This window comes from Haplochromis burtoni, unplaced genomic scaffold (genome assembly GCF_018398535.1).
Source record: "Haplochromis burtoni strain Fernald_Lab_line unplaced genomic scaffold, NCSU_Asbu1 Contig_124, whole genome shotgun sequence".
Lineage (NCBI taxonomy): Eukaryota > Metazoa > Chordata > Actinopteri > Cichliformes > Cichlidae > Haplochromis > Haplochromis burtoni.
The window spans coordinates 914,130-937,252 of record NW_024582485.1 but is presented as its reverse complement, the minus strand read 5'-3'; the positions used below and the strand labels follow the sequence as shown (position 1 = coordinate 937,252).

General features: G+C 39.8%; 3 protein-coding genes across 9 annotated transcripts in view; 2 read left to right on the top strand and 1 right to left on the bottom strand.

Annotated features, from left to right (window-relative positions):
• LOC102288786 (HORMA domain-containing protein 1) overlaps positions 1–7,940 on the bottom strand; it is a 48,211-nt gene extending 40,271 nt beyond the window's left edge. For 2 of the 7 annotated variants that reach the window (XM_005929479.3, XM_005929478.3), the window contains exons 1-9: positions 7,771–7,839; positions 7,214–7,248; positions 2,765–2,909; positions 2,592–2,655; positions 1,859–1,895; positions 1,691–1,711; positions 1,467–1,493; positions 1,086–1,153; positions 466–617 (exon numbers count right to left, since the gene is read on the bottom strand). In XM_005929479.3, coding sequence (XP_005929541.1) covers positions 466–617; positions 1,086–1,153; positions 1,467–1,493; positions 1,691–1,711; positions 1,859–1,895; positions 2,592–2,655; positions 2,765–2,909; positions 7,214–7,248; positions 7,771–7,822 — 601 coding nt within the window. In that variant the 5' untranslated portion in view covers positions 7,823–7,839. Of the gene's footprint in view, positions 1–465; positions 618–1,085; positions 1,154–1,466; positions 1,494–1,690; positions 1,712–1,858; positions 1,896–2,591; positions 2,656–2,764; positions 2,910–7,213; positions 7,249–7,347; positions 7,744–7,770 lie in introns of those variants that run through there. The other 5 variants (XM_005929469.3, XM_005929480.3, XM_005929474.3 and 2 more) reach the window with 5 other exon arrangements.
• A 12-nt stretch (positions 7,941–7,952) lies between these two features.
• On the top strand, positions 7,953–15,884 carry ensab (endosulfine alpha b). Its single transcript, XM_005929481.2, has 3 exons — positions 7,953–8,196; positions 10,794–10,916; positions 12,241–15,884. The coding sequence occupies exons 1-3, from the start codon at positions 7,981–7,983 to the stop codon at positions 12,409–12,411; spliced, it is 510 nt and encodes a 169-aa protein (XP_005929543.1). The 5' UTR covers positions 7,953–7,980; the 3' UTR covers positions 12,412–15,884.
• A 983-nt stretch (positions 15,885–16,867) lies between these two features.
• On the top strand, positions 16,868–22,659 carry mcl1b (MCL1 apoptosis regulator, BCL2 family member b). Its single transcript, XM_005929467.3, has 3 exons — positions 16,868–17,470; positions 17,697–17,947; positions 18,072–22,659. Exons 1-3 carry the CDS (start codon positions 17,020–17,022, stop codon positions 18,186–18,188), a joined length of 819 nt encoding a protein of 272 aa, XP_005929529.1. The 5' UTR covers positions 16,868–17,019; the 3' UTR covers positions 18,189–22,659.
• Positions 22,660–23,123: the final 464 nt, after the last annotated feature.

Genomic DNA, 23,123 nt, shown 5'->3' with positions numbered 1-23,123 from the left:
GATACTTGCATTAGCTGAATAGATATATTTAATATAATGTGTGAGTATGTGTAGAAACTTAGTGGCAGTAAAAAAAACAAAAAAGTTAATGAACTGTTGTTAATATGTTAATATTCACTTGGACACCATTTGAGGAAAATATGCAAATCGTAACAACACACTGAAAAATTTGCTGTTTTTCCTGCGTATGAATCATCTAAACCCAGACCTTGATCTCTTTTTGTCTACTTTTCAAAAAACAGAAAAGCACATCACCATTGTTGAATAACTGCCAAAAAAGATCAAAGCTGGGGCACGTATGAGACATCAAGCAGCACCACTTAAAACACTGGATTTAAGAGTCTTTATTGTGACTGGTATAATGAATTAATAAAAAAATAATAATAAAAATGTTCAAAGCCTTAAAAAATGTGGGTTCTATATAATTAATGCTGCAGAAATCATTAATTTTGATGTGAGTGTTACCATCGTCATAGTAAGCCAGCTTCATGTTGAGGTAGACATTTTCTGGCAGAGGGCCCAGGTACTGCATCACAGTGTAGAGCTTCCTCACCAGCAGGATGATGGCTTTCCTGGTGTTTCCACATGACATTGATGAGACTTTGATGTTGTTATTGCTGATCAAGAAAGTCAAGCAAGAAGAAAAATGAGCATAAAAGGGCCCGCTACTTCAGCTGCTCTGCCAGACAATCATTACACTGGCAGGTAAAGTGTATATAGTTTCTTGGGGTGGTCTAACATAAGCCAGTCACTCTGAAGTCACATTTCAAAGATGATGCAGTTGGAGAGATGTTAAGAGCTCCACCCTTTAATTCAGTTGTAGCCCAGTGCTGATACAATGATATAGTAATCATTCTTTCAAGGCTTCGATTTATTGACACAATAACAGACATATCACCTTGGGTTTAAGTTTTACTCATATATAAAACTCTTTAAGCTCCTCACTTCTTTTCTCCAACTTTCAAGCAACTTCTGGCCCGAAGAAAGACAGGCAAATTCAAAGATTGACTAGGTAACAATTAAAACAGAAACTCAAGTTACTTTCTCATACGTGAGTGTAATCTGTAAGCATAAACACACCCCACCTTTCAAAATCCATGTGTGCCCCTGCTGCAGAGTACTGGATCCTAAAGTGGTAAAACTCGGTCACTTTCTGAAAAAGACGACATGCCAGATGTTATAGGTAATCACTATGGAGACAGTAAACGGAAAATGGACCACTTCTTATATATCACTTTTCTACTCTACTCAAAGTGCCTCATTCACCCAATAATACAAGAACTTTTTTCTACAACCAGTTTCTTTCCATCGAACGGTCACACACATTCATACCCCAATGAACACATGGGACAGCAACCTTGGGTTCAGTATCTTGCCCATAGATACTTAGGCATGCAGGCTGTAGACTGGAGCAGCCTTCAAATTGTTAAACAGTGAATATTGCAAAAAGATAACCTGATATTTACCTGTGGGTTCTCTGGGTCGGTATAAATCTAAAAAATAAGGCCAAATGGACAAACATCAGTACCGCATAGAATATAAGACTAAATTATCTAAAACATTACAGCTCTTCCGACATTTAGTTGCTCATGTGTTAGATACACTCGCTTTTCCAGGCTGACCCTAACTGGTTTTAATACAAAGAGTCATTATTCAAGAACACACATTCAAGTATTAGCAAAATACTCACAGATATAATGACTGTCCGAAGCTGGTGAGGAAGAAAAAACAACATTTTGACTGCATTAGTTGCTCTGATACAAAAAAAAGTGGAAATTACAATTTATTTTTTTTAATCTCCCCTAACGTATGTGTACATTACAAATCTTCTGACTGATAAAGGTCAAATGTGACTTACGTATTTCTTTTCGATGGCATCAAAACATCCTTGCATCCTGGTGGAAATTAAAAACAATTATGATCCATAGAAAAAATAATAATTAAAATTAAGCACAAAAAATGAAACAAGAACAAGGAGCCACTGAAATTATTTCTTGATGAACAAACTGGCATTAATTTAATTGTAATGTAAATTTAAAAGAAATTTAAAAAAACTAATTTCTTCAACAACCTGTCCCTTATTTACACTGTTACACTGTTACACTGTTGAGTGTAACATAACAATATACTTCGCATCTCATTTTCCATGACCCTAAGAGCTAGAACGTTTTATTTATGAAGCATAATTGTCTATTGCACTAATTAGATTATATTTGTTCACTGCATGTAAATATCTTCTTGATGAAAACAGATCAAGAATATCATTTCAACATCACCAAGTTCAATCAAGTTCAATTTTTGACCAACCACAAAAGATATGATGGTCTTATTTTTAACTTTTAGGTCTGTTTGTCTACCTATGGTAAAACATAGTTCTGGTGACACCTACTAAAACGAGAACTATCATAAAGTACCTCTGTAGGGGTTTGTCTACGAACAGATTTTGTCAAAGGGATAACACTGGAAGACAAAATCAAAACTGGTACATCAAAATGGAGCAGTTGATATGACTCCACAAGATGGTGTCTATTTGGCTTTAGTCACCCTAATAAACAGCTCTTGCTAGCAAATGTCAAGCTACTGTAATTTACCACTGAAGAATCTGAGTGGCACCAGGACAGCTGTGCTCCTCTCTGAGGATCATCACTTGCTGATCTAAAAAGAAAAAATAGAACGCGTGAATGTTCTATGGAACTTTTTCCAGGTAAGTGAACTTGAAAGCTAATAGGATGTACAGTCAAATTAGGTTCATATGTAATCTAACCTTCCACATATTTTCTCCCGTAGGCTTTCCCTGGGAAAATGCCCCTGAGGTATGTGATGCCAGATACTGCAATGGCTAGAAGCTTCTTCATAACAACCAATGACTGCTGCTCCGAGGCAATCTGATTAGGAAACAGCTGAGTGCTCTGTATGAGTGAAACAAATTAACCAGACTCAGCACTGCTTAGTCATGACAGGTAACACAATTATTAGAAATCCTGCCCTCCAACAGCTGCGTTTCAGCTATAGCACCTTATTTAATACATACACAAACAGAATTTTTCTAATCTTTGTGGACCTCAATATTAGTGCCACAATTTGTTTCTGTGTAAGTCTGTTGATATTTGGAAAAAAAGCACTGATGTTATTTCACCCATGATGCAACTTAAATAATTACTTATGAAACATGCATGACAAACAATACTTTTATCACAAACCAAGTGACTCTACTGTTAGTATATCTCATATCTCAGCATAGTGTGCCGTGTGTTCTTACAATGAAATCTTAGAAAACTGGAAAAGTGATGGACAAAGGTGGCAAGCCTTAAAAATAGAATAGAATAGAATAGAATAGAATAGAATAGAATAGAATAGCCTTTATTGTCATTGTACAGAGTACAACAAAATTGGAGTGCCACTCCCTTGGTACAAGTTTCAGTAATAAATATAATGTAAAATATAAAAACTACAAAAAAACAATCGTAAGTACTCAAACAATAGTATGTACAATATATACAGGATAGCAGCATTAATATAATGACAGTATGAATAGCAGCATAATATAATGACAGTATGAATAGCAGCATAATATAATGACAGTGACGGTATGGAATAGGTTCAATTGTTTTTGTGCTTATTTACTACGGTGATAGCTCTGGGAAAGAAGCTATCCCTGAATCTGTTTGTCCTGGTTTTATGTGACCTGTACCGTCGGCCTGACGGTAATAGTTCAAACAGTTGGTTGCTGGGGTGAGAGTGGTCCTTGATGATATTGCCAGCTCTGCTGAGGTACCGAGAGTTTGCAGTGACCTCCAGGCTGGGCAGAGAGCAGCCAGTGATCTTCTGGGCTGTGTTGATGACCCTCTGCAGTACTTTCCTGTCCGCAGCTGAGCACCCTGCATACCATGTTGTTATGCCGTACGTTAGGATGCTCTCTATGGTGGCTCTGTAAAATGTCACCAGCAGCCTCTCCTCCAGGTTGTTCCTCCTGAGCACTCTCAGAAAGTGGAGATGCTGCTGGGCCTTTTTAACCACCGCCGTGGTATTTGCAGTCCAGGAGAGGTCATCAGAGATGTGCACGCCCAGAAACCTCATGGAGTGTACCCTCTCCACACAGTTCCCGTGAATGTAAAGTGGGGCCGGGTCTGCTCTGCCCTTCCTGAAGTCCAAGATAAGTTCTTTAGTTTTCGTGGTGTTCAGTTGGAGGTTGTTAACTGAACACCACTCAGTCAGTCTGTTGACCTCATCTCTGTAGTCCGACTCATCCCCCCTTGAGATGAGTCCAACCACTGTGGTGTCATCCGCGAACTTTATGATGGTGTTTGAGAGATGGGTAGGGGAGCAGTCGGATGTGTAGAGCGTAAACAGGAGGGGACTCAAAACACATCCTTGTGGAGACCCGGTGCTGAGTGTGATGGTGCTGGACCGGTGGGGGCCGAGTCTGACAGACTGTGGTCTATTTGTCAGGAAGTCCTTGATCCAGAGGCAGATGGGGGTGGAGAGTCCCAGGTGAGACAGTTTCTGGACCAGGATCTCCGGGATGATATGATTGAATGCTGAGCTGAAGTCCAGAAAGAGCATTCTCACATAGCTTCCTCGGTGCTCCAGGTGACTCAGCGCAGTGTGGAGCGCTATGGTGATAGCGTCCTCGGTGGATACGATTTGTCCTGTAGGCAAATTGGTGGGGGTCCAGAGTGGGAGGCAGACCGGCCCTGATGTGCTGACAGACCAGTCTCTCAAAGCACTTCATCACTACAGGCGTAAGTGCAACAGGCCTGTAGTCATTTGGGCTGGCCACAGCTGTCTTCTTGGCGATGGGGATGATGGTGGAGGTTTTGAGGCAGGGCGGGACGGTGTTTGATGACAAGGAAAGGTTGAAGATTTTAGTGAAGACTCCGGTCAGTTCGTCAGCAGTCTTCACTAAAATCTTAAAAAACTAAAAAACTATCTACAGCAGTTTTATTGGCTTTCAGTATCTGTACCATGTCCTTTAAAAGTCTTAAGTCTCATCAGAAATAGTCTCACTAGAATAGTGGCTTTTAAGAAGCCATTCTTACGGACTGAAATAGCAAGAAAAGGCTGAGGTATGCCACATTACAAAAGAATTGGACTGAAGATTAGTGATAACAGTTCAAATGAAATAATCAATCCAAATAGGGCTGGGCGATATGACCCAAAATTCATATCTCGATATTTTTTAGCTGGATGGCGATATAAGATATATATCTCGATATTTTTTTAAAGCCATAAAGTAAGAACAAAAAGAGAGTTCTTAGTCAAAGCTGTGTCCCAGATGTCACACAGGCACTTTTATTAACATAAAGCATAGATGTACATGAAAAAAACTACTCAAAAATAAATTATGAGCATTTATTAAATAATAATGCTCCATAAATAAAAGAAAATATGTTGTTTTTGTCCATAACAAAAAGCTCACAATTGTGCAGTCAAAATGTAAACTAAAAGACGTTGAGCATAATAACATAGGCAGATTTCACAGCTGCTCTGTTCCCAACTTCTACTGCGTGACTGACAGCCTGGAGTTTGAAATCCGCTTCAGGTGCCATTTATGGTCCTTATACACACACACAATACGGTAATATTACGTTGAAGCACAGTGCGTATTACTACGCGAGGCTCCTCGGTAGCCGCTCCGACAGTCCATCAAGCGGTGCAGCCCCGTAGCTTACCAAAGTCGTACTAAACATTTTTTGACAGATTGCTGAGCGCCGTGTTCCACATAAAATTGGTTCGCGGTCATCAAGCACAATCAGAATTCATACATAAGGCGCGCTGTCAACTTTTGAGAAAATGAAAGGATTTTAGGCTGTGCAGCCCAGTGGGCTGCATGGCGTTAGCGTGGTTAGCTCGTTAGCATGTTGATGCCGTCCAGCCCCACGCACGGAGCAATGCGCAGTAACTTGTTAACAGAGATTTGCCGTGTTCATCTTGTCGCTGCCTGCAGGTGAAGCTATGAGGGAGGAGGGGGAGTTGTGTTCAGTGAAGGAGAGGCGAGGCGGAGTAACGTTGCGTAAAGACAAAAGTGGACGAAAGAGAGGCAAACTTGTGGCTCCACAACTATAATTATAACGTATATATCGATATAAAGGATATGGTCACATCTTATATCTCGTATAAAAATATATCGATATTTTTAAAAAACTCGATATATCGCCCAGCCCTAAATCCAAATATGAAAATTTTATTGCAAATCAACATTCATATGTACAGAGGTCAGGAGAGAGGTACAGCACTGAGTGTCTACAGCCATCCGTAAAACACAGTGGAGGCTCTGTTATGGATTGGGGTCAGTGATGCTGGATATCTTGTCAAAAGTGTAATTATGAATGCAAAAAAAGTAACATTAGATTTGATCCACCATGCAGTAGCAGCTGGAAAGCATCTGATTGACAACAGCTTCATTTTTCTGAGAATCCTCAGAAAAATGGACCTGAAGAAGGAGCTGCTGACCGTCTTCTACTGCTGCTCCATTGAAAGTGTGCTGACATATTGCATCGTTGTATGGTTCTCCAGCTGCACCACAGCACACAGACTCAAGGACAGCTTTTACAAGAGGGCAATAGCCCTAATCAATGCAAATAGCTGACCTGATTGGCTACCTCCCTGGACTTTTTTGGGGGGGAGGTAACAACGGTAAAAACAATAATAATATTTATATTTATAACAAGTTGCAATAATAACAGTGTGCAATACACATACACTTCTTCTTCTTCTTTTTTATTACTAAGTTAATATACTGTGTTGTGTTTGTGTTGCGTTGTGATGTGTCATATCGTGTTGTGTTATATGTAGTGCCGACGTAGGACAGTTTTCCAATTTCATTGTACTACTGTACTATGTATGACTGTGCAATGACAATAACGAGTTATCTTATCTTATCTTTCAGCATAACAATAATCCCAAACACACTGCCACTGCAGTAAAACCATACATGAATGAATCACTTCTTGAAGGACATTCAAAGCTCTGCTTTGGAAGTTGGCTTCCTTTTGTTCCATTCCCACTAAAGGTGATTCCACATTATTTCAATAATGTTGACGCCTTGGCTCTTGCACTAATAGTGATCCATTGTTAATACAATAACTGCTTTTTACAAAACTAAAAACTGCCGTTGGAAAAAAAAAGAAAAAAAGGAAACTGCCTGCTAGCTAAGCAACTTAGTGTTTGCAGGATTACATCACAATGAAATCATATGAGTAATGTATTTTACCTGTGATGTTCTCACTTGCTGTGCACACGCCATACCTTTGGTGAAAAATAACAACAAAATTAAAAAAAAAAAAAGCAAAGCAAAGAGAGAAAATTTGAGGACAGATAGGAGTCTACTCAGAAAACTGTACTTACTGTAAATCGCAACTAGCTAGCTAACCTTCTAGTTTCTAGCTGATGTAGCCCTCTACTTAACTTGTCTCTAGCACACTACTTTGACCTACCGTGAAGTTATTCTATAGATTATGCTCTTGTAATTACATGGGAACAATAACCAGAAACACACGGTACAGTCGTTCTGGGGAACTAGGAAATAAAAGCTAACCTTTTGGTGTTAGCTATTATAAAGGTTCCCGCTAAATGTTTAACGGGCAGCAACCTGTAGAAATCAATGGCAGCAACAGGTTCACCACCAGGGAGCCAATCACAGAGTAGGGAGATAAAAACTAAAAACAAAGAGGGCTTCAGAGCCTTTTGTCTACCGCTTTTTGTTTTGTTTTTTTATTGTTATAATTTTGATTTGATATGTCAAACGTTAACTGAAAACTAACGTTTTACCCCAAATATGTTTTTTGTGGTGATTTGTGTTGATGCAGCGCGGCCCCCGCATCGCCTCCGTCTTCACTTTGTAATTTCATTGGCCAACCGGTTGTCAATCACAGCCGGGACACATTCAACTTAATCTTATTGGCTTCGTGTGGGCTATTACACCACTTCTATTGGTTACTGTATTTGTTAGTTACAAGGGAAACGCCGGCCCTAACGGTGATGTCATATGTCGTTACGCCATTTTTGTTGGAGAGCAGTCGTGTTCAGAAAAGCAGGATTAGATCCAGTACAGGTACACAAAACGGTACCTTGAATAATCATCTCTTTGAGTTGGTCCAGCAACCGACGAGACACCTGCGTGTCCTCCACACTCACAAAATGTCGTCAGAAAACCTGGACTCGGATACTCAGGTGGACTACGAGGACGAAAAACAGGTGGGTTTCTGCCTGCTATCTTGATGTTGTTAGCTAACCTCAGAGCATGCTAACTAAGCAGTGGCTAGCATCAGTTAGCATAAGTGTTTGCAGTAAGCTTAGCGCTGCACCAATGCACCGGGGAAGACCTGGAAGAGGCGTACAGCCGATATGAGCTGCTCTGTATAATGGAAGTGGTTTAGTTGTAGCTGCCATAGCATAGAAGCACCTTGCTTGTGTGTCACTTTGTTTTGTCCCTTGCTTGGTGTCATTGGCTGGCGAGTCCACAGCAGCTCAGGCCTCATTGGTCTGTACCCGAGGGGGGGTTTACACACTAAATGTGTGGCCTGCGGTCTCCAGATAAAGGTATGACTGGGTAATTTCACTCAGTGCACACCGAGTAAGTAAAGATAACTGCGCTAAAGTCGAATAGAAAAATGTCTTTCCTGAATGGCTAGCAGTTTCTGGATTCCTGGTGGTCTTGCACTGACTGTGACAACCAGCTGCAGTGCTTCCGCATTTCCATACTATGCCATAAGCACAGCAGCGATGCCATGTAGTCCATTATTAGGATCGAGGGTTTGCCAAACATTCTTATGTCAGTATGTGTTAGATTAGTGTTGACACTCGTTAAGTTTATTTACACTGTACCAACAGTGGGGCAGAAATAACAAGATAAACACCCGTGGTGGATGCTAACATTAATGTCAGTATCTATTATCTTTACAAGAAAGATGTTCAGTCCTAACACTATAAAGCAAAGGTTATAATGTAAAGTCTAGTTTTGTCATTTTAAGTACTTTTAACTTTGTTTTTATTATTCACATATCTAAATTGCGTTACTCAATACGAGAAAAATAATGAAAAGTGGAAACTAAACGTTGCCAGCCTTTACAAGGTAGGAAGTTAAAAATTCAGACTTTGCTTGGCAAACTTGTTGATTTCTGTTTATAACCGTGCATTACTGTTCATGCCCTACTAATCATAAAGTTGAAGGGAATAGAAATTGTTTGTATTGCAGTGACAGATGTTGCTTTATGACTGTTGATATTGTCATAACTCAATTTGAATCATGAGTTTTTGTTACTGAGATTCTGTGTGAATTAAGCTGATGCCACAAAAGGAAATATTATTTTAATATTTCGTCTCTTCGTATGGCGACACAGCCTGTGCATTTAAGCTTTTCCAGTAGTTTAAGCAAACCTTATAAACAGGACTTTTAACCCTGTCTGTTGCTTTAAGTGAACAAAAAAAGACAGTCCTTCCTCAGGGGAATATTTAGTTATACTGTAACTAAATATTCCCCAGTTCCACTGTGTACACAAAGACTGTGTTGGAATCTGCAGTTTCCCTGCATCAAAACCAAATATAGTACCTCATAAATTTCTCTTCATGGACCCAAGTGAATCAGCACACTCTGTGCAACACCTCCTCCACCCCCACCCCCCCAAGGGAATCTGTTCATCGGCTTCTGTGTCCTGGGTCACATTTTATCCCTGCCCCAGCAAGCTTTATAGGCTGAGTGCCCTATCTTGTCTCTATAGTGGAAGTAGGTCTATGCTGTGCAGCTCACTTGAGGTGTGTTTATAAGGAATGTCTAAATGCCCTTTGGAGTTTGTCCATTATAGTCTTGCACTAGCCTGTTTTCTGAAATAGTTTTAACATGGAGTCAAACGCTTGACTCCTGCTGTGTGCACAGGGTGGTGCCCCAGATTAGTAGCTTCAGTATCTACCTGTCGGGTACTTGAATGGCAATGTCTGACTAGTTTTACTAGTATTCGGCAGAGGCATCAGCACAAGCCCTTCCATTGTTTCAGAATTCCCACTGTAGGCTTCAGCAATCTAAGCCTAGCATTGTTTGGACAGCCCGGTCATGTTGTTATTTCTTGACCCAAATTTTCAGATTTTCTCTAAATGTATGACTACATAACATAGTAGTTACTATTACCAGAAACACAGTTGAGCACAAGATCACAATAGGATTTAGCAATTAATAGCATAGATTTTGTGTCTTGTTTAAAAAATGGAAAGTTGCAGAATTCAGTTACTATAAATAATGGACTCTGTTACAGCGTTTAGTTTTATAGTAATTTTGAGATTTCAGCTTTATACATTCTAGTTTTATTTTTAATATATGCATAAACAATATTTTGGTCACAAGATCTTTAGCAACACAACTTTCCAATAGAGCTTTAGTTGTTTGTTACTATCATAAGCTTCTAAAATCATTCAGCATTCGTTCTTAAGGTCCCTGGTCGTACCAAGTTTCCTCTCAGGCATTATGGTGTTATGAGAGACTGTAAGAGGAGGACAGTCATGCTGTGACTCATGCTATAATGGAGTATATAAAGTTTCCGCTAGTCACTGTCATGCTTTTGAATCCCTTTCACAGCAGTACTTTTAGGTGTTTTTAATGTACTGGTCCTGCGCTCCACAGTAAACTTGTAGTCTTTGTGGAAAAAGTTGTAGAATTGCAGGGTGGCCAGAAGTGAGTGGCTATCACATGACCAGCTGTTCTAGTTGTGAACTTTTCTGAAGCTGCATCCACCAACATTTTAAAGGATCCCTATTTTTCTGCAAAACAAGAGGGTTAAACCTTTTTTTTTTTGTCTCTACAGGACTCTCAAGAGAAAAATGCAAACCCAGTTAAAGCAGAAGAGGCGAAGCTGAAGGCCAAATATCCTGGTCTGGGCCAGAGACCCGGTGGGTCAGACTTCCTGATGAAGAGACTACAAAAAGGAGTGAGTTACTATAGTTTGCCTATGATGCGATCAGAGACAGCAGCAGCCGCAGCAGCAGTGGAAAAACAGGGCTGTGCGTTAATGAGAGCTTCTCAGAAAACAAGTCATTAAACACCTGCACCCCACGTAAAATTGAAAAAGGATAGCTGTTGTTTTGGTATGGTCAAGCTGCTGTTACTATTATTGAACAACGAACAATTTGAATGTAATTGCAGTGAACATATCTTTAATTTTTAATAAAGATATCAGCGATTTAAAAACCTAACTGATAAAGTTTATGCTCACCTTAGAAACCAAAGAATCAAGGCTCTACCTAGAACCACCATTGAGTTGTTGATTCATCAGTGCTACAAGGGTAAATTAATTGAAACGAAGAGAAAAATAATTTCTCCATCCTCAATAGACTGGAATACAAAGCTGCTAGATTGATGGCACGTGCAGTACAGCTTGTGTGACAGAGTAACTTTAATTTGTATTTTGAACTGCAGAACAGAGCACCCAAAGGAAACTTTAACTCCAATCTCACTTTTCCCGGATTTAAAATTGTATGTCTCTCTCCACCTACACATGCTCTATATGCTTCCACCTCTAGAGGTTGTTGAAAGTCATTCTGGGAAACATGCTAAATCACTGGGTAGGAGTAGGAGTAGCCAAGACATTCAGAGGGAAAAGCGTTTTATCATAAGATAATAAACACTATCAGAGACTGAGGAGGTAGGTAATCTCATACTTAAATTTTTTAAATGTTGAAACATAAGCATATGATTTGATTAAAGAGAATAGCATTACCCCTGTGGTATCTTCTCTGATGTGTGAGCACTATTGACATATTTGTTATTGTGCTGGTTCTAGTTCTCTTTAGCTGTTAAACTGAACACTGTTAAATTTATAGTAAGGAACAATATTATAGAAGGAAATGCAAAGCATGCTTTATAATGATTACAGCTTATATGGTGACTGTATCCTCATTTTATAAAGGGCAATTTGGAAGGAGGTAGAAGATGATGAGGCTGGGTCTTAAAGCTACATTCAGTTAGCATTGTTTCAAATTTTATTAGGCACACACAAAACCTGTTTTTAAAGCTGTTCTGGTTTATGGGTATGATTGTGGTGTTCAGCATTAAAAAAAATATGGTAGATAAACTCAGGCTGCTAAAGATGAGTATGAATTTTCCTCCATCTGTTACACAGGAATACATTTGGAAAGTTTTCTATAGCACTAGTGCAATCAGCAATAACCCTTTGTACAAATATGTAAGCACTGTTCTCTGTATTTAGCATGTCGCTAAACTTTGTAGCACCTCTGCTCTCTCTTTTCACGCAGCAAAAGTACTTTGATTCAGGTGACTACAACATGGCCAAGGCCAAGATGAAGAACAAACAGCTTCCTGTGGCAGGGCCTGACAAGAATCTGGTAACTGGTGACCACATTCCCACGCCACAAGATCTACCCCAGAGGAAGTCCTCCTTGGTGACCAGCAAGCTAGCTGGCTAGCCTTCGTCATTCAAGAAGCACCCTCCCCCCCTTCCCCCCGGGATTCCCAGCAAGCATCCCTCCTCCACTTCACCTGTGTCCCCAATATGTCCATCCACTCCCCTCTCTTCCTTTTACATCCCCAGGCACCACTGGCTTTAACATATCGGGCAGAGTTGTATAAGTTAAAACTCCATTTGCTTATATGTGGGTGGGGCGGGATGGGAGGGACGGAGGTTTAGGCGGCCCACAAGGTCACAGCCTTCTCTGCCTTCCCACAACGCACAGCTCTGCCCCTTCTGTGCACTCTGCGCTACCGCCTCCCTTATATCTTGGTTTTCAGTGTTCCAAGATGCATTACAGTAGGTGTGTGTGTCATCAGGCAGGGGTTGGATGGGATGAGTTAATGCACTTTGTATTCTGTATAGTATTTTTTTTTTTTTTCATTTTTGCATCCTGAATGACACCAAAATAATGTGTGTACGGGAGTTAGGAACCATGATCACAATGCGTTCTTTGAGCTTCATCTTCCCTTTCTATGCTGGTAGCTAGCTTCAGCGGGAGGGTTTGGAAGATATATGTGAATAATTGCTTGCTTACCAAATCTGTGAGGGGCAGCTTAAGGGATACTTGGCATTCACTAACACCCTATTGGGAAATGAGTGGAAGTTTCCTTGCATCTCACCCCTTCAGTCACTTCAGTCAAATATAATCTGACGACAACTGCTGCAGCTCATCCAGGCAGGGATTTGAAACACTTTTTTCTCTGTCTGTGTGCTTCTGTTGCTTTTATTTCCTACACCTTTTGCTCCTGTTTCTCTCATTTAAAAAAAAAACATGGCTGCATGTTTGTAATATGTAACAAAAAAAAAGAAAATTAACATGCTTTTGTAACAGGAGTGGAGCAGCTGCTTAGTAAGTGATCAAAACAACCACCTAAAGTCCTGAAATGTCCACAGTCACACTTCTTTACTTGCTTTGCTTTATGCTATTCTGACAATCCATGTACACACGCTCCTGTTTGCTGCCCAGGGTGGGAGCCAGTTGAGTATATCCTGGTATTATTTTTAAAGGCTGGGAACCCTGCCAGCCTATGAGCTCAGCCTTTGTGTGGTTGCTGTTGAGATGCATCAAGATATGTGCTAACTACGAGCCTAAAAGATTTGTTGGGGGGGAAGCACCCTGCATAGTGTATATGCTTCTGTAAATAATACTCAAACAAGCACGTAACTCGTGATAAGCTTAGCGCTTTAAGGACTGAACCGGCTAGCATGCCTGAGAGAAATGGTAGTGCTAAATCAACTCAGTTGGGATTACACCCTAGGATTTCTGGCTTGGATATTCTTTGCTTTAACAACTGAGCCGAATTCCACATTGCAAGCCCAGAGGCTGTGGATACACTTGTCTTTTCAATGTGACTGTTACTATCCAATCATCCTGCTTACATTGCAATGTGATGAGGCAGCTTTGAGCCCACACTGATCTGGCTAGAGATGTAAGGCTTCCACATATCTTTCTGGCTATTTTTGAAGCACTGATGCAAACACTTCTAAAGGTTTTGTATCCAGCCACAAAAGTCTCATTGAGATGACAAAAAGTACCCAGAGTCGTTGCAGTCATACTTGTGTCTTTCAAGGCCATATGTAAAGTAAATTTTTTTAGTATTTAAGGGTTGACTATGAAAAAAAACCTAATTCTGACAGTGATTTCTAATTTCATGTACGGTAAGAGAATGTTTTAATACTTAAGAATGAACAGTATGTCATAGTGGTTCCCTTAACAGCTGACCTCCTTTCACTGCAGTTCACATAATGAAACACTAACCTTAGTTTAAAAAAAGTTCAACTACTTCACTAAAATCTCAGCTGGAGTATTGCCCTACATTACTACCAGCACGTCGTAGAAGTTTATTCTCTCCAAAACTCACACTACTCATATGGATGTTTGATCTCAGGGGTGTTAGAGGGTAAACGACAGGCAACCTGATAAGTGCAGCTCTATAACGCATCATCACGGGCTTAAAGTGGAACAGGGCATATCTGCAGGAGCGCCAACACTTGCGAAGCAGAGAGAGATTTTATAACACATGGTGAGGGGGTAATCCCACCTGTTATGGTGAGGGGGTAATCCCACCTGTTATCGTGATTCAGCTTCTGAAACAGGTCAATGGAATGATCGCTAAATCTCTAGACTTTGAATGTGCGCCCTTCGCACAGTCAAGAATCTGAACTGGATGCCGGCACTCACTGAGAATCAGTGTAAATTACTGCTTCAGGGAACCTTCACAAACGCACACTCCACCACGTAGGCTAGGTAACAGGGTGCATGCACCATCACGTTCTCGACCTCACTTATTTTTCAATGAGACTTTAAAATGTGTCAAAGTTGCAGTGGGTGAAAGAGGACTGACTTGTGCATATATGCTTGTTGTTGTGGTGGTGTATGAATGCACTGCTTTTCTCTGTTCCAGCTGTTGTAAATAGACTTAAACAGGAAATTATTTTTGTTGTTTCCCACTTGCGTTCCACTCTTTCATAGCCCAAGCTATTTCTGATTCAATGGTTCCTCTCTCCTTTCTGTTTAACACTACTTCTGCTGTATCTTATTGTATCGCAGAGGCTATGTGAATCTGTATCAAATGGAAATATGTGTAAATGCTGCTGATTCAGTCAATGACAAATCTAAGAGAGCATACCCTGTAAAGAACATCTGTCCTCTTGATTTTGCCAGTCTGACTCTTTAAGCATCTCACTTCAAGAGTCATAAAGCTCCTGTGGCAAAAACTGGTTACATGTTAACTATGTTAAACTTCAACTTAAGTGCAGATTCCAAAAAATGTATGTATAAATGCATCGTTGGTTTGGAACAAATGTGTGGTCTAGCCAGATCTTAAAATTCTGAACTGCTTTGTCACTTTGATAAGAACAGACTATTATGTTCTGTTTAAAAAGCCTACATTCTTTCTGCTTCAAGAAGTAAGCCCAGGTTAAATAAAGAAAAGGTTAATATGCTGTGATGTTATGAAACAACAGTGGAGAGATGTTCTTGAATGCTACTTGATGTTTGGCTTTGCAAGGAGCAGTGCAACAAGAGGAAATAGCTGGGTATGTTTCATACCCAACACACAGGTGTCTCTTGTTCAGCTATGATAAATATGTGCCAGAATGTATAAAATAATTAACAGGCTGTGTGCTCTGAAGTACTTTTGTGCTGCTTTTACCTTATCTGTTTTCTTGTTTTGCAAGTAATATTTTTTTTCTTGTGTTCTCTTAATGCATAATTAGTATATTTCATCCTGGCCCAAGACTGCAGGGAAATCAGATGCACCCTTGCTTCCAAGAAAAAAAAGGGTTTACATGATAAACAGGATGACTGGAGAATACAGGAATGATTTTAAGACTTCAGAAGTACAAGGGTACTTGGAATGTTTAAGTTGTGTGGAAGTAGGTGAGAGGATTTTTGTCAGTATTTGAAATAAACTTTTACATTAATAAGGTGCTTTTGTGGGGTTTTGTTTTATGAGTTCAGTTGTTCATCCTTGTTACACGTTAAACAGATGAATTAGCTGCTGATTAAATCCTAAGATTTCTTGCATGGTCAACAGAAGAAATCTCGGGATGAGGCGCAAAACCCGGAATGTTCTGGGTTTAAAAAAAACAGAAGAAGGAAGAAGCATTCTCAGACACACAAACGCATAGGAGGCGCAAGCTTTCATTTACCACTAGGGGGAGGCATAATCATGCAGGTGTGAGAGACGAGCCAGGATGGAAAATTCTAGGTATTTCTGTTATACCAGCATATAACATGAAAGGTGATGAAAGCTACTAATTAGGATATATTTTGACATTGGCAAAGCAAAGACAGTTCTTTAACTTAAGGAAATGTGTCAACATTGGCATTCTGTCATAGATCAAATGCACTTCTGCTTATGTGAGGATAGGGTTGTTGTAAATCAATGGCACGTTATGGAGCTCGGAGATTTAAGATGATGGTTTCCTATACTCCTTTATTGGAAGATTAGTGTTGGAGTGATATCAAAGGAGTGTAATGGTGTCACTTCCTACCTAGGTGAATGTCCCTCTACAGTGCAACACATCTGTCGGAAGATAATCCAATACTCTATAATTTTAACATCATATTTTAACCATAAAGTCTTAAACTACTCTATTATTATTAGTTAAATTAAATTATGTTTTGCTTTGAGTTTAAAATATTTTACTTTGCTTTATCATTATTATTATTTTTGTTGTTATGTTGCCAAGCGTAGGAAAATAATTAATAATGAGGACATAACAACAGATTTTTAATTATAACCTCTGTGCGTGTTTTCAGTTGTATTGTTATTATAAATTTTTAGAATTAATTTTGGGAGTGTTTATGACAATGCCTAACACGGTTTAAACTGGAAATTTTTCTACGCCTACGTCAGTCAGTCGTGCGTCAGTGAGTCAGTGCGGACTATAAAAGGCGGACTCAACCGTTTTCAGTGCGTTACTTCCGCTCGAGAGAAAATGCCAGAGATGAATCGTTAGGCAAGAAGCTAGCTTTTTGTCAAATATAGCCTAACGCCGATTTTCTTCTCGAAGTATTTTTCGTGTAACAGTTTGGTGTTCGTTTGAAGTTAACAAGATGGCCAACTATATGATGTTGAAAAGGAACCAGTGCACCTTAATGGAATATCTTATTCCTCAAAATGGAGTCTTGGAGGGACCAATGCACTACGGATCGGGAAATTCCTCTCCGCAGAACGCCACAGGCTCCTCTAAAGACTCTAGCAACGGGATTGTGTCCAATGGTACCCCCAAACGGCCGGACAACCTCGAGGTAACGTCAACAAACGGGTATAAAACAAAAGCTATCCGGGACCGGGAGGAAGACGGTTCGTTGCCGAGCACCCCGGAGTTTCATTCGGACAGTGAATCCGACGAGCAGCTGGAGAGAGAAACGAAACTCCTTATTCACAGTTTTTTGGGTGACTTTACTGGACTTTCTCAGCCTCAACGAAAAGAAACCAAAGCACTAAAGACGATGAAAAGAGTTGTTGCGGACGTATTAGAAAAGCACAGATACGCTTACAACGGTAAGTTGAAACCAGTCTGTGCGGATTTTGCACAAAGACCTTTCAGAGCGTTTGTCTGCTTCACTCACAGGCTGCCTTTTAACTGCTTCAAGTCACCACAAGCTTGCAATTTTTAAACCGAGACCAAACTGCTAATATACTAAAATTGAATTTACACATTTCACTTAACTTCGACTTAAAATAAGTGACTTCAATTTTCTGATCTAGTCTAATTTTCTTTTCGCAGGAATGATTAATAAATTGTCATTGGATGAAAGAGACGAGGATATGTCATTTGTCGGTGCTGTAGCGAAGAGCCTCTTTGGAGACCACACGACCAACTGGGGTCGTATTGTCAGCTTTATGGCCTTCGGGGCAGTGGTCTCTCAGCACCTGAAGGAAAAGGGCAGGGACAACTACGTGGCGCTAGTGAGCCAAGAGATTTCTGCATACCTGCTGTCTGAACAGCGAGACTGGATTGTAAAAAACAATGCATGGGTGAGTAGTGACATGATTGGGGAAAAATAACTGCATAACTTCCTTTTATTGTCCCAGAAAGTATTTTGTGCCCAGTGAACATAATCTGCCTCTTTCTTACCCCATCTTTCTTTCACCTTTCCAGGATGGCTTTGTGGAGTTCTTTCGAGTAGCAGACCCTGAGTCGATAGTCAGGCACACGCTCATGGCCTTTGCTGGATTTGCTGGTATTGGGGCAACACTGGCCCTGTTGATCAGGTGAATTTGATGGACACTGAGCAGCAACCTTTTTTTTTTTTTTTTTTCTTTTCTTTTTTCTTTTTTTTTCCTTTCCCATTGGACACCTTTTCAAACCGCTTTCGGGAGGTGGAATGGACAAAAGGAAAAAATGTTTCAGAAATACATTATTTAATTCAGAAGTCTATTTTTGCTAAAAGATGTCATAATAAAAAGGAAAAAGACATTTTTTTTCCTTTTTTGCTAGTCTTTTTTTAAATGATTGTTTACTCACTATATTTTGTTGTATAATGCTTTGGTGGCAGTGGTTTGTAAGAATGACCCAGATCAAAACTAGGAAGCGAAACCTGCATGATTCCAGTTTCCAAAATCCATTCAGATCTTCTACAATCTTTTGAGGATATCTGAAGTCAAGAGTGCTGGAGGAGGTGGATTTTCATGAGTGGCAGTACTTCCTGATTATGAAAATGCTGGAACTGTACTAGGAGACAAGACCAACAACATGGACTTTTGACTGTAAAAGGATTCTGGAAATTTTGAATCTGTTGAAAAGCTGAACAAGGACTAAGAACAGTTGGGGGGGGTGGGGGGAGGCTGAGGCTATGTGCTTGAACAGAAAGCAGTCTATGATCCAGCTGTAAGCTACAACCCTGTACAGATCAATTAAAGATATTTAATTTACATAGTTTGGCCTTTTCACACTCTTTGCTTAAAGGAAATTTGCAAAAGCAGGAAGTTGGTTAAATCTATGCTCGTTAGTTCTAATGCTGCTTATTTAGGCCTGTGCAGTAAAGTTGACACCTACACATTTGTTAGCCTTTATACAGTCACACCACAACCCAAATGCAGCACAATGGCTGCCATTTCCTAGAAGTTTTAGGCTGCAGCAGCACCTTCCTCACACTAAGTGCTCAGCTGCATCCGCACTTCTAGGTGCATCTGTAGCAAATTATCTGCAAAGAGCTGGTGCACAATAACTGAATTCAACAAGCAGATTGTGAAACTAGGCTAAAGGAGTTCATAACATCCTGAAATTACATAACATTGTCTACTTCCTGTGTTTTTAGCTACCTAGAGACTAGTGACTTATCACATATGGCACATTTGATTGGGTCTTTGCATTTTTAATGTCTGGGTATATTTTCATGCGTTGATGCAGTTTATTCCAGTTTGTCTTTTAACTGCACACATCTTTAAAGTCTTTGCCATCCAGGAGGTTTCTAAAGTACACTTGACTTCTACGGTGTTCTGCTGCTGTTTTGTTGAAAGCAATCCTGATGCGTGGCTTCACCCATGTTTGTTCAGATCCTCCTGTTGTCTCGGGTTACAGAACAAACACTCACTCAGGTCTCAGGAAGAAATGGAGAGTGTCTCGCCATGGTGATGATCCACAGCAGGCCTACCCTAGTCTTCTCCTGTGGCTAATGTTATCTACCACCCAGGTTACCCCTGTAGTTAACAGTGAAGAACAGACTGGTAGACAATAGGGAATTAAGGCTGAGGTAATTTCATAGAGAAGTTTGCGCAATACCCGAATGGACTGGGTATGCAGAAAAAGCTCTGCAGTGTGAAGCACACAATCTTTAAACAACCTTGAGACTGGTAACTAGGAAGTGTGTGTGTGTGTGTGTGTGTTTCTCCTTCTGAAGGACTAAAGCTGTTTTCCAGCGGTAAGAAGTGGAAGATCCGATATAAAAGAGCAAAAGTGGTGTGCACAAAAAGAGGGAAGCACACTGTCACTACATATTGGCAAACCAATTCTGAAAATGCCAGTAATTTAGACAAATGTAGAAACAAAGATTTTGTATTGAACTGAAAATGAAACAGTTGCTGAAATGGGTGTTGTGCTTGCAAATTTCAAAGTCATTGTGGTTTATACACTGGGATAGGTGGTCAGTTGCAGCAAAGGGAAGCTGTAAGATGAATTCTGTGACAGTCTCACAATATACCTTTTTCTGTTTTTTCTTAAACTTTTTAATTTTCCAGCTGCATTAGTTACGTTCAGATACAATAGTGAAGCTGTAAACTGAAAAAGCTCACTCCAACACATCAGCTTGAATTCCTTTCGTGGGATAGTTTGAGGAGTGGTTTAGAAACCTTTGTCTGCACATACCATCACAGAAACTACCCACGCAGAGAGATAAAATGGTTGGGTCTAATCTGTCTTTACTCAGACTGCAGAACTCTTCTGGATATCAGTCAATATACCCCCCTTTGACATTTAAAACTAGTGATTTTGGTCTGCAGCTCATTAGGTTTTTGTTTTATAGTGCCTCTGATAAGGCAGTCTGCCTTAACTCCCATCAGAGATATTCAAAAGTAAACTTCAGAAAAGTTTTGGTTTCAAGTCCAACCCATTTCAGTTGCTCAAGTGTTTCTTTTGCAATTTTGAAACATGAGCCTGAGGACCTGGCAAAGATGGTATTGGTTAAGTTGCTCTACTTCCTCATAGCAACAGCCCGCCCCTTGATTTTAAAATAAGCAGTGTTTCTGAGAAGTCAGCTGACGCAGAAGTTAATCTTTAACGACGCTGCACACTGTAGAATTCTGAGAACTCTGACCCTGAGATACAAAGATAGGCCCAGTTTTCGCAGTTTGCTTTAACACTGCGTAAAAGGGGAGCAAAATTTGTTAGATTAAAAAGTTAAGTGCTTGCATGCCCTACTAGCCACAAAGAGACAGAACAAGAGTTCAGAGCTGCTTCACTGGTGCAGAATTAGAGGCTTGCACTGTTTACTTTAAGGTTTGAGAGGAAACTTTAATTAAACCTTTGACTAAGTCTGTGCTTGACTTGAAGAGAACCTGTTTAAATAACTGTGCAAAGTATCAGCTGATGGCTCTCCCTTAATGGCAGGAGTTCCTTTGAGCTAAACAAGTTTAAATAAAATGTAAATGGCCTGTATTGAGTGCTAGATCAAATCCTAGTTTCTACACTACATTTTGCAGACATTAAAGCTAAACATTCACTCTGTTACTTTTGGTGGCTGGGGCCCGTTCACAGCCTTTATCTCTGCTGACACTAGTGTCCCACGCTTCTTTGGAATCTGTACCTATAACTGGTTTGCCCAGAAGAGAAACGCCTGTTGAATGCCATTTATGCAAAAAGCAGACATGTGCATGCACATTCTCTCTGATAAAAGCAGCTACAAACCTGTCCTTGTTATAACTCACACAAGCCTTTCATTCATGCTCAGTTACTTATAAATGGATGTCAAGAGTCTGTTTGTTTCATTTATTATTTTTTACAGAAGCAAAGAGTACATATGATCTGTTATGTGCTCGTTGTGCAAGAAACCTGCCATGAAAATATTGAAACCACTTTGTGTCATATAGTCCACATTGCAACTCAGTGCTACTTAGATGACATTGCAAAACTTTAAGGACAAATTACAGTTCTATAGATTTACAGACAAATTTATGAACAACTTTATTCATATGACTGTTCATTAGCGATTGTTTTGCACCACAATGGTTCCATGATACTGGACTTCACTACATCACACTCTTTTTTTTTTTTTTTCTTCTTTTTATGATAAGATGGTTGACTTCAGTTCACCTTACACCCAGTGGATACCTGCCACCTCGAGTGTCAGAAAGTAGAAACGTTGCTGCAGTCTTTTTTTTAATGTGGTATTGTTAGAGGAGATACTATACAACAGTTGCAACAACAACAAAAAGAACTTGAAGGATGTATCAGAATCTGTGAAAGCCCCTGCCTGTGGCTAATATCTCAGTCTTCCTAGGTATTCCTGAATGCACCATTGTAAAGCTCAGCTTAAGTAATTAGCTGATTCGGTGTACCTGGTCTGGAAACAGAATAAAGCCACTCCAGTTCAGAAGTAAGTCCCACTCATTCTGACTTCCCATTTGGCATTTCTCCGTCCATTGTTGCTTTTTGTTAATTAAGCATTCAAATATAAATGAGCCATCTACTGCTGTGTCAGATTGCCATATTGTGTGTCTTTGGGTTTTCAGCTTTAAAATTCTATTTTTCTCCTGTCTAATCATACTTGTGTGTTCTGTGGTAGGAACTGTTCATAGATATGAGTGTCTTGCTCCCATGCATTTCCAAAGCCTTTTTAGCATTGTTGTTGGAAGCGGCTATTTCGGGATGTAGATAAAGGAAACAATGTCTTTAAATAGAAGTCTGTTTGTTTTTAAATAATAATTGCAGACCAGAGGTTGTGTGGTTTGTATTCGTCAATGGCTCAGCCTGAACCTTTGAACATCAATCTCTTCTTGGTGAGGTGATACTTATCTCAGATCAAATTTGGATCCACTGGGTGACGTGTCATGTTCCTTCCTGAGTGGAGTCATCTCTCCTCCTGAAACTTTATTCTTTGACTTGACTGATGACCATAGTGCAGTATTATCGGCTTATCCGTGTTGGCAGTTATGACATACAGGCTGGACTCTTGTCAGTTTCTACTGCAGTCCTCAGTTTTCTTTTGACACCCTGTACGTTTAAACTGTGTTCATACCTTTTTCTTTAAAAACAAAAAACAAAAAACACTTATTATAGTAGTCTTATTAATGGCATTTATTTAAATTAGTAAATTTTATATTGTTTGGCAGACTAGATCACTTCAGGATCAGTTTTAGTTCTCTGCCTAGGTTCTCTGTAATTTTGATATAGGCGTCTAGTTTGTGATGTTATAAATAGCTAAGGCCTACCACTGTCTAGTACGCAAAGATATGCAAACTACAGGAAAATGATGCATTTGTTTCCAAATTAAGTTGCCAAGCAAGTTTAGGATTCTCCATAGAAATAAATGCACTCTTCTCTTTTAGTGAGTGTTTGCTTTAAGATAGCTTATTGTAAGGCTATTCACACAAAGTCTTATAATAATTACTATTATTTTTATTAGTTTTTCTTGGTTTCATTTGTAAGCAATAAGCATCATAACATTGTGAAAAATGTCCACGATGGCTGCTGTGGAGAAGCTGGAAGACTGCTTAA

What these genes read in the sequence shown, in the direction of transcription:
- ensab (XM_005929481.2), top strand. Translation starts at nt 7,981, where the DNA reads ATGTCATATGTCGTTACGCCATTTTTGTTGGAGAGCAGTCGTGTTCAG. An exon ending in ACTACGAGGACGAAAAACAG is followed by an intron (nt 8,197 to 10,793) that starts GTGGGTTTCTGC and finishes TTGTCTCTACAG; the next exon opens with GACTCTCAAGAGAAAAATGC. An exon ending in TGAAGAGACTACAAAAAGGA is followed by an intron (nt 10,917 to 12,240) that starts GTGAGTTACTAT and finishes CTTTTCACGCAG; the next exon opens with CAAAAGTACTTTGATTCAGG.
- mcl1b (XM_005929467.3), top strand. Translation starts at nt 17,020, where the DNA reads ATGGCCAACTATATGATGTTGAAAAGGAACCAGTGCACCTTAATGGAA. An exon ending in GCACAGATACGCTTACAACG is followed by an intron (nt 17,471 to 17,696) that starts GTAAGTTGAAAC and finishes TTCTTTTCGCAG; the next exon opens with GAATGATTAATAAATTGTCA. An exon ending in TTGTAAAAAACAATGCATGG is followed by an intron (nt 17,948 to 18,071) that starts GTGAGTAGTGAC and finishes TCACCTTTCCAG; the next exon opens with GATGGCTTTGTGGAGTTCTT.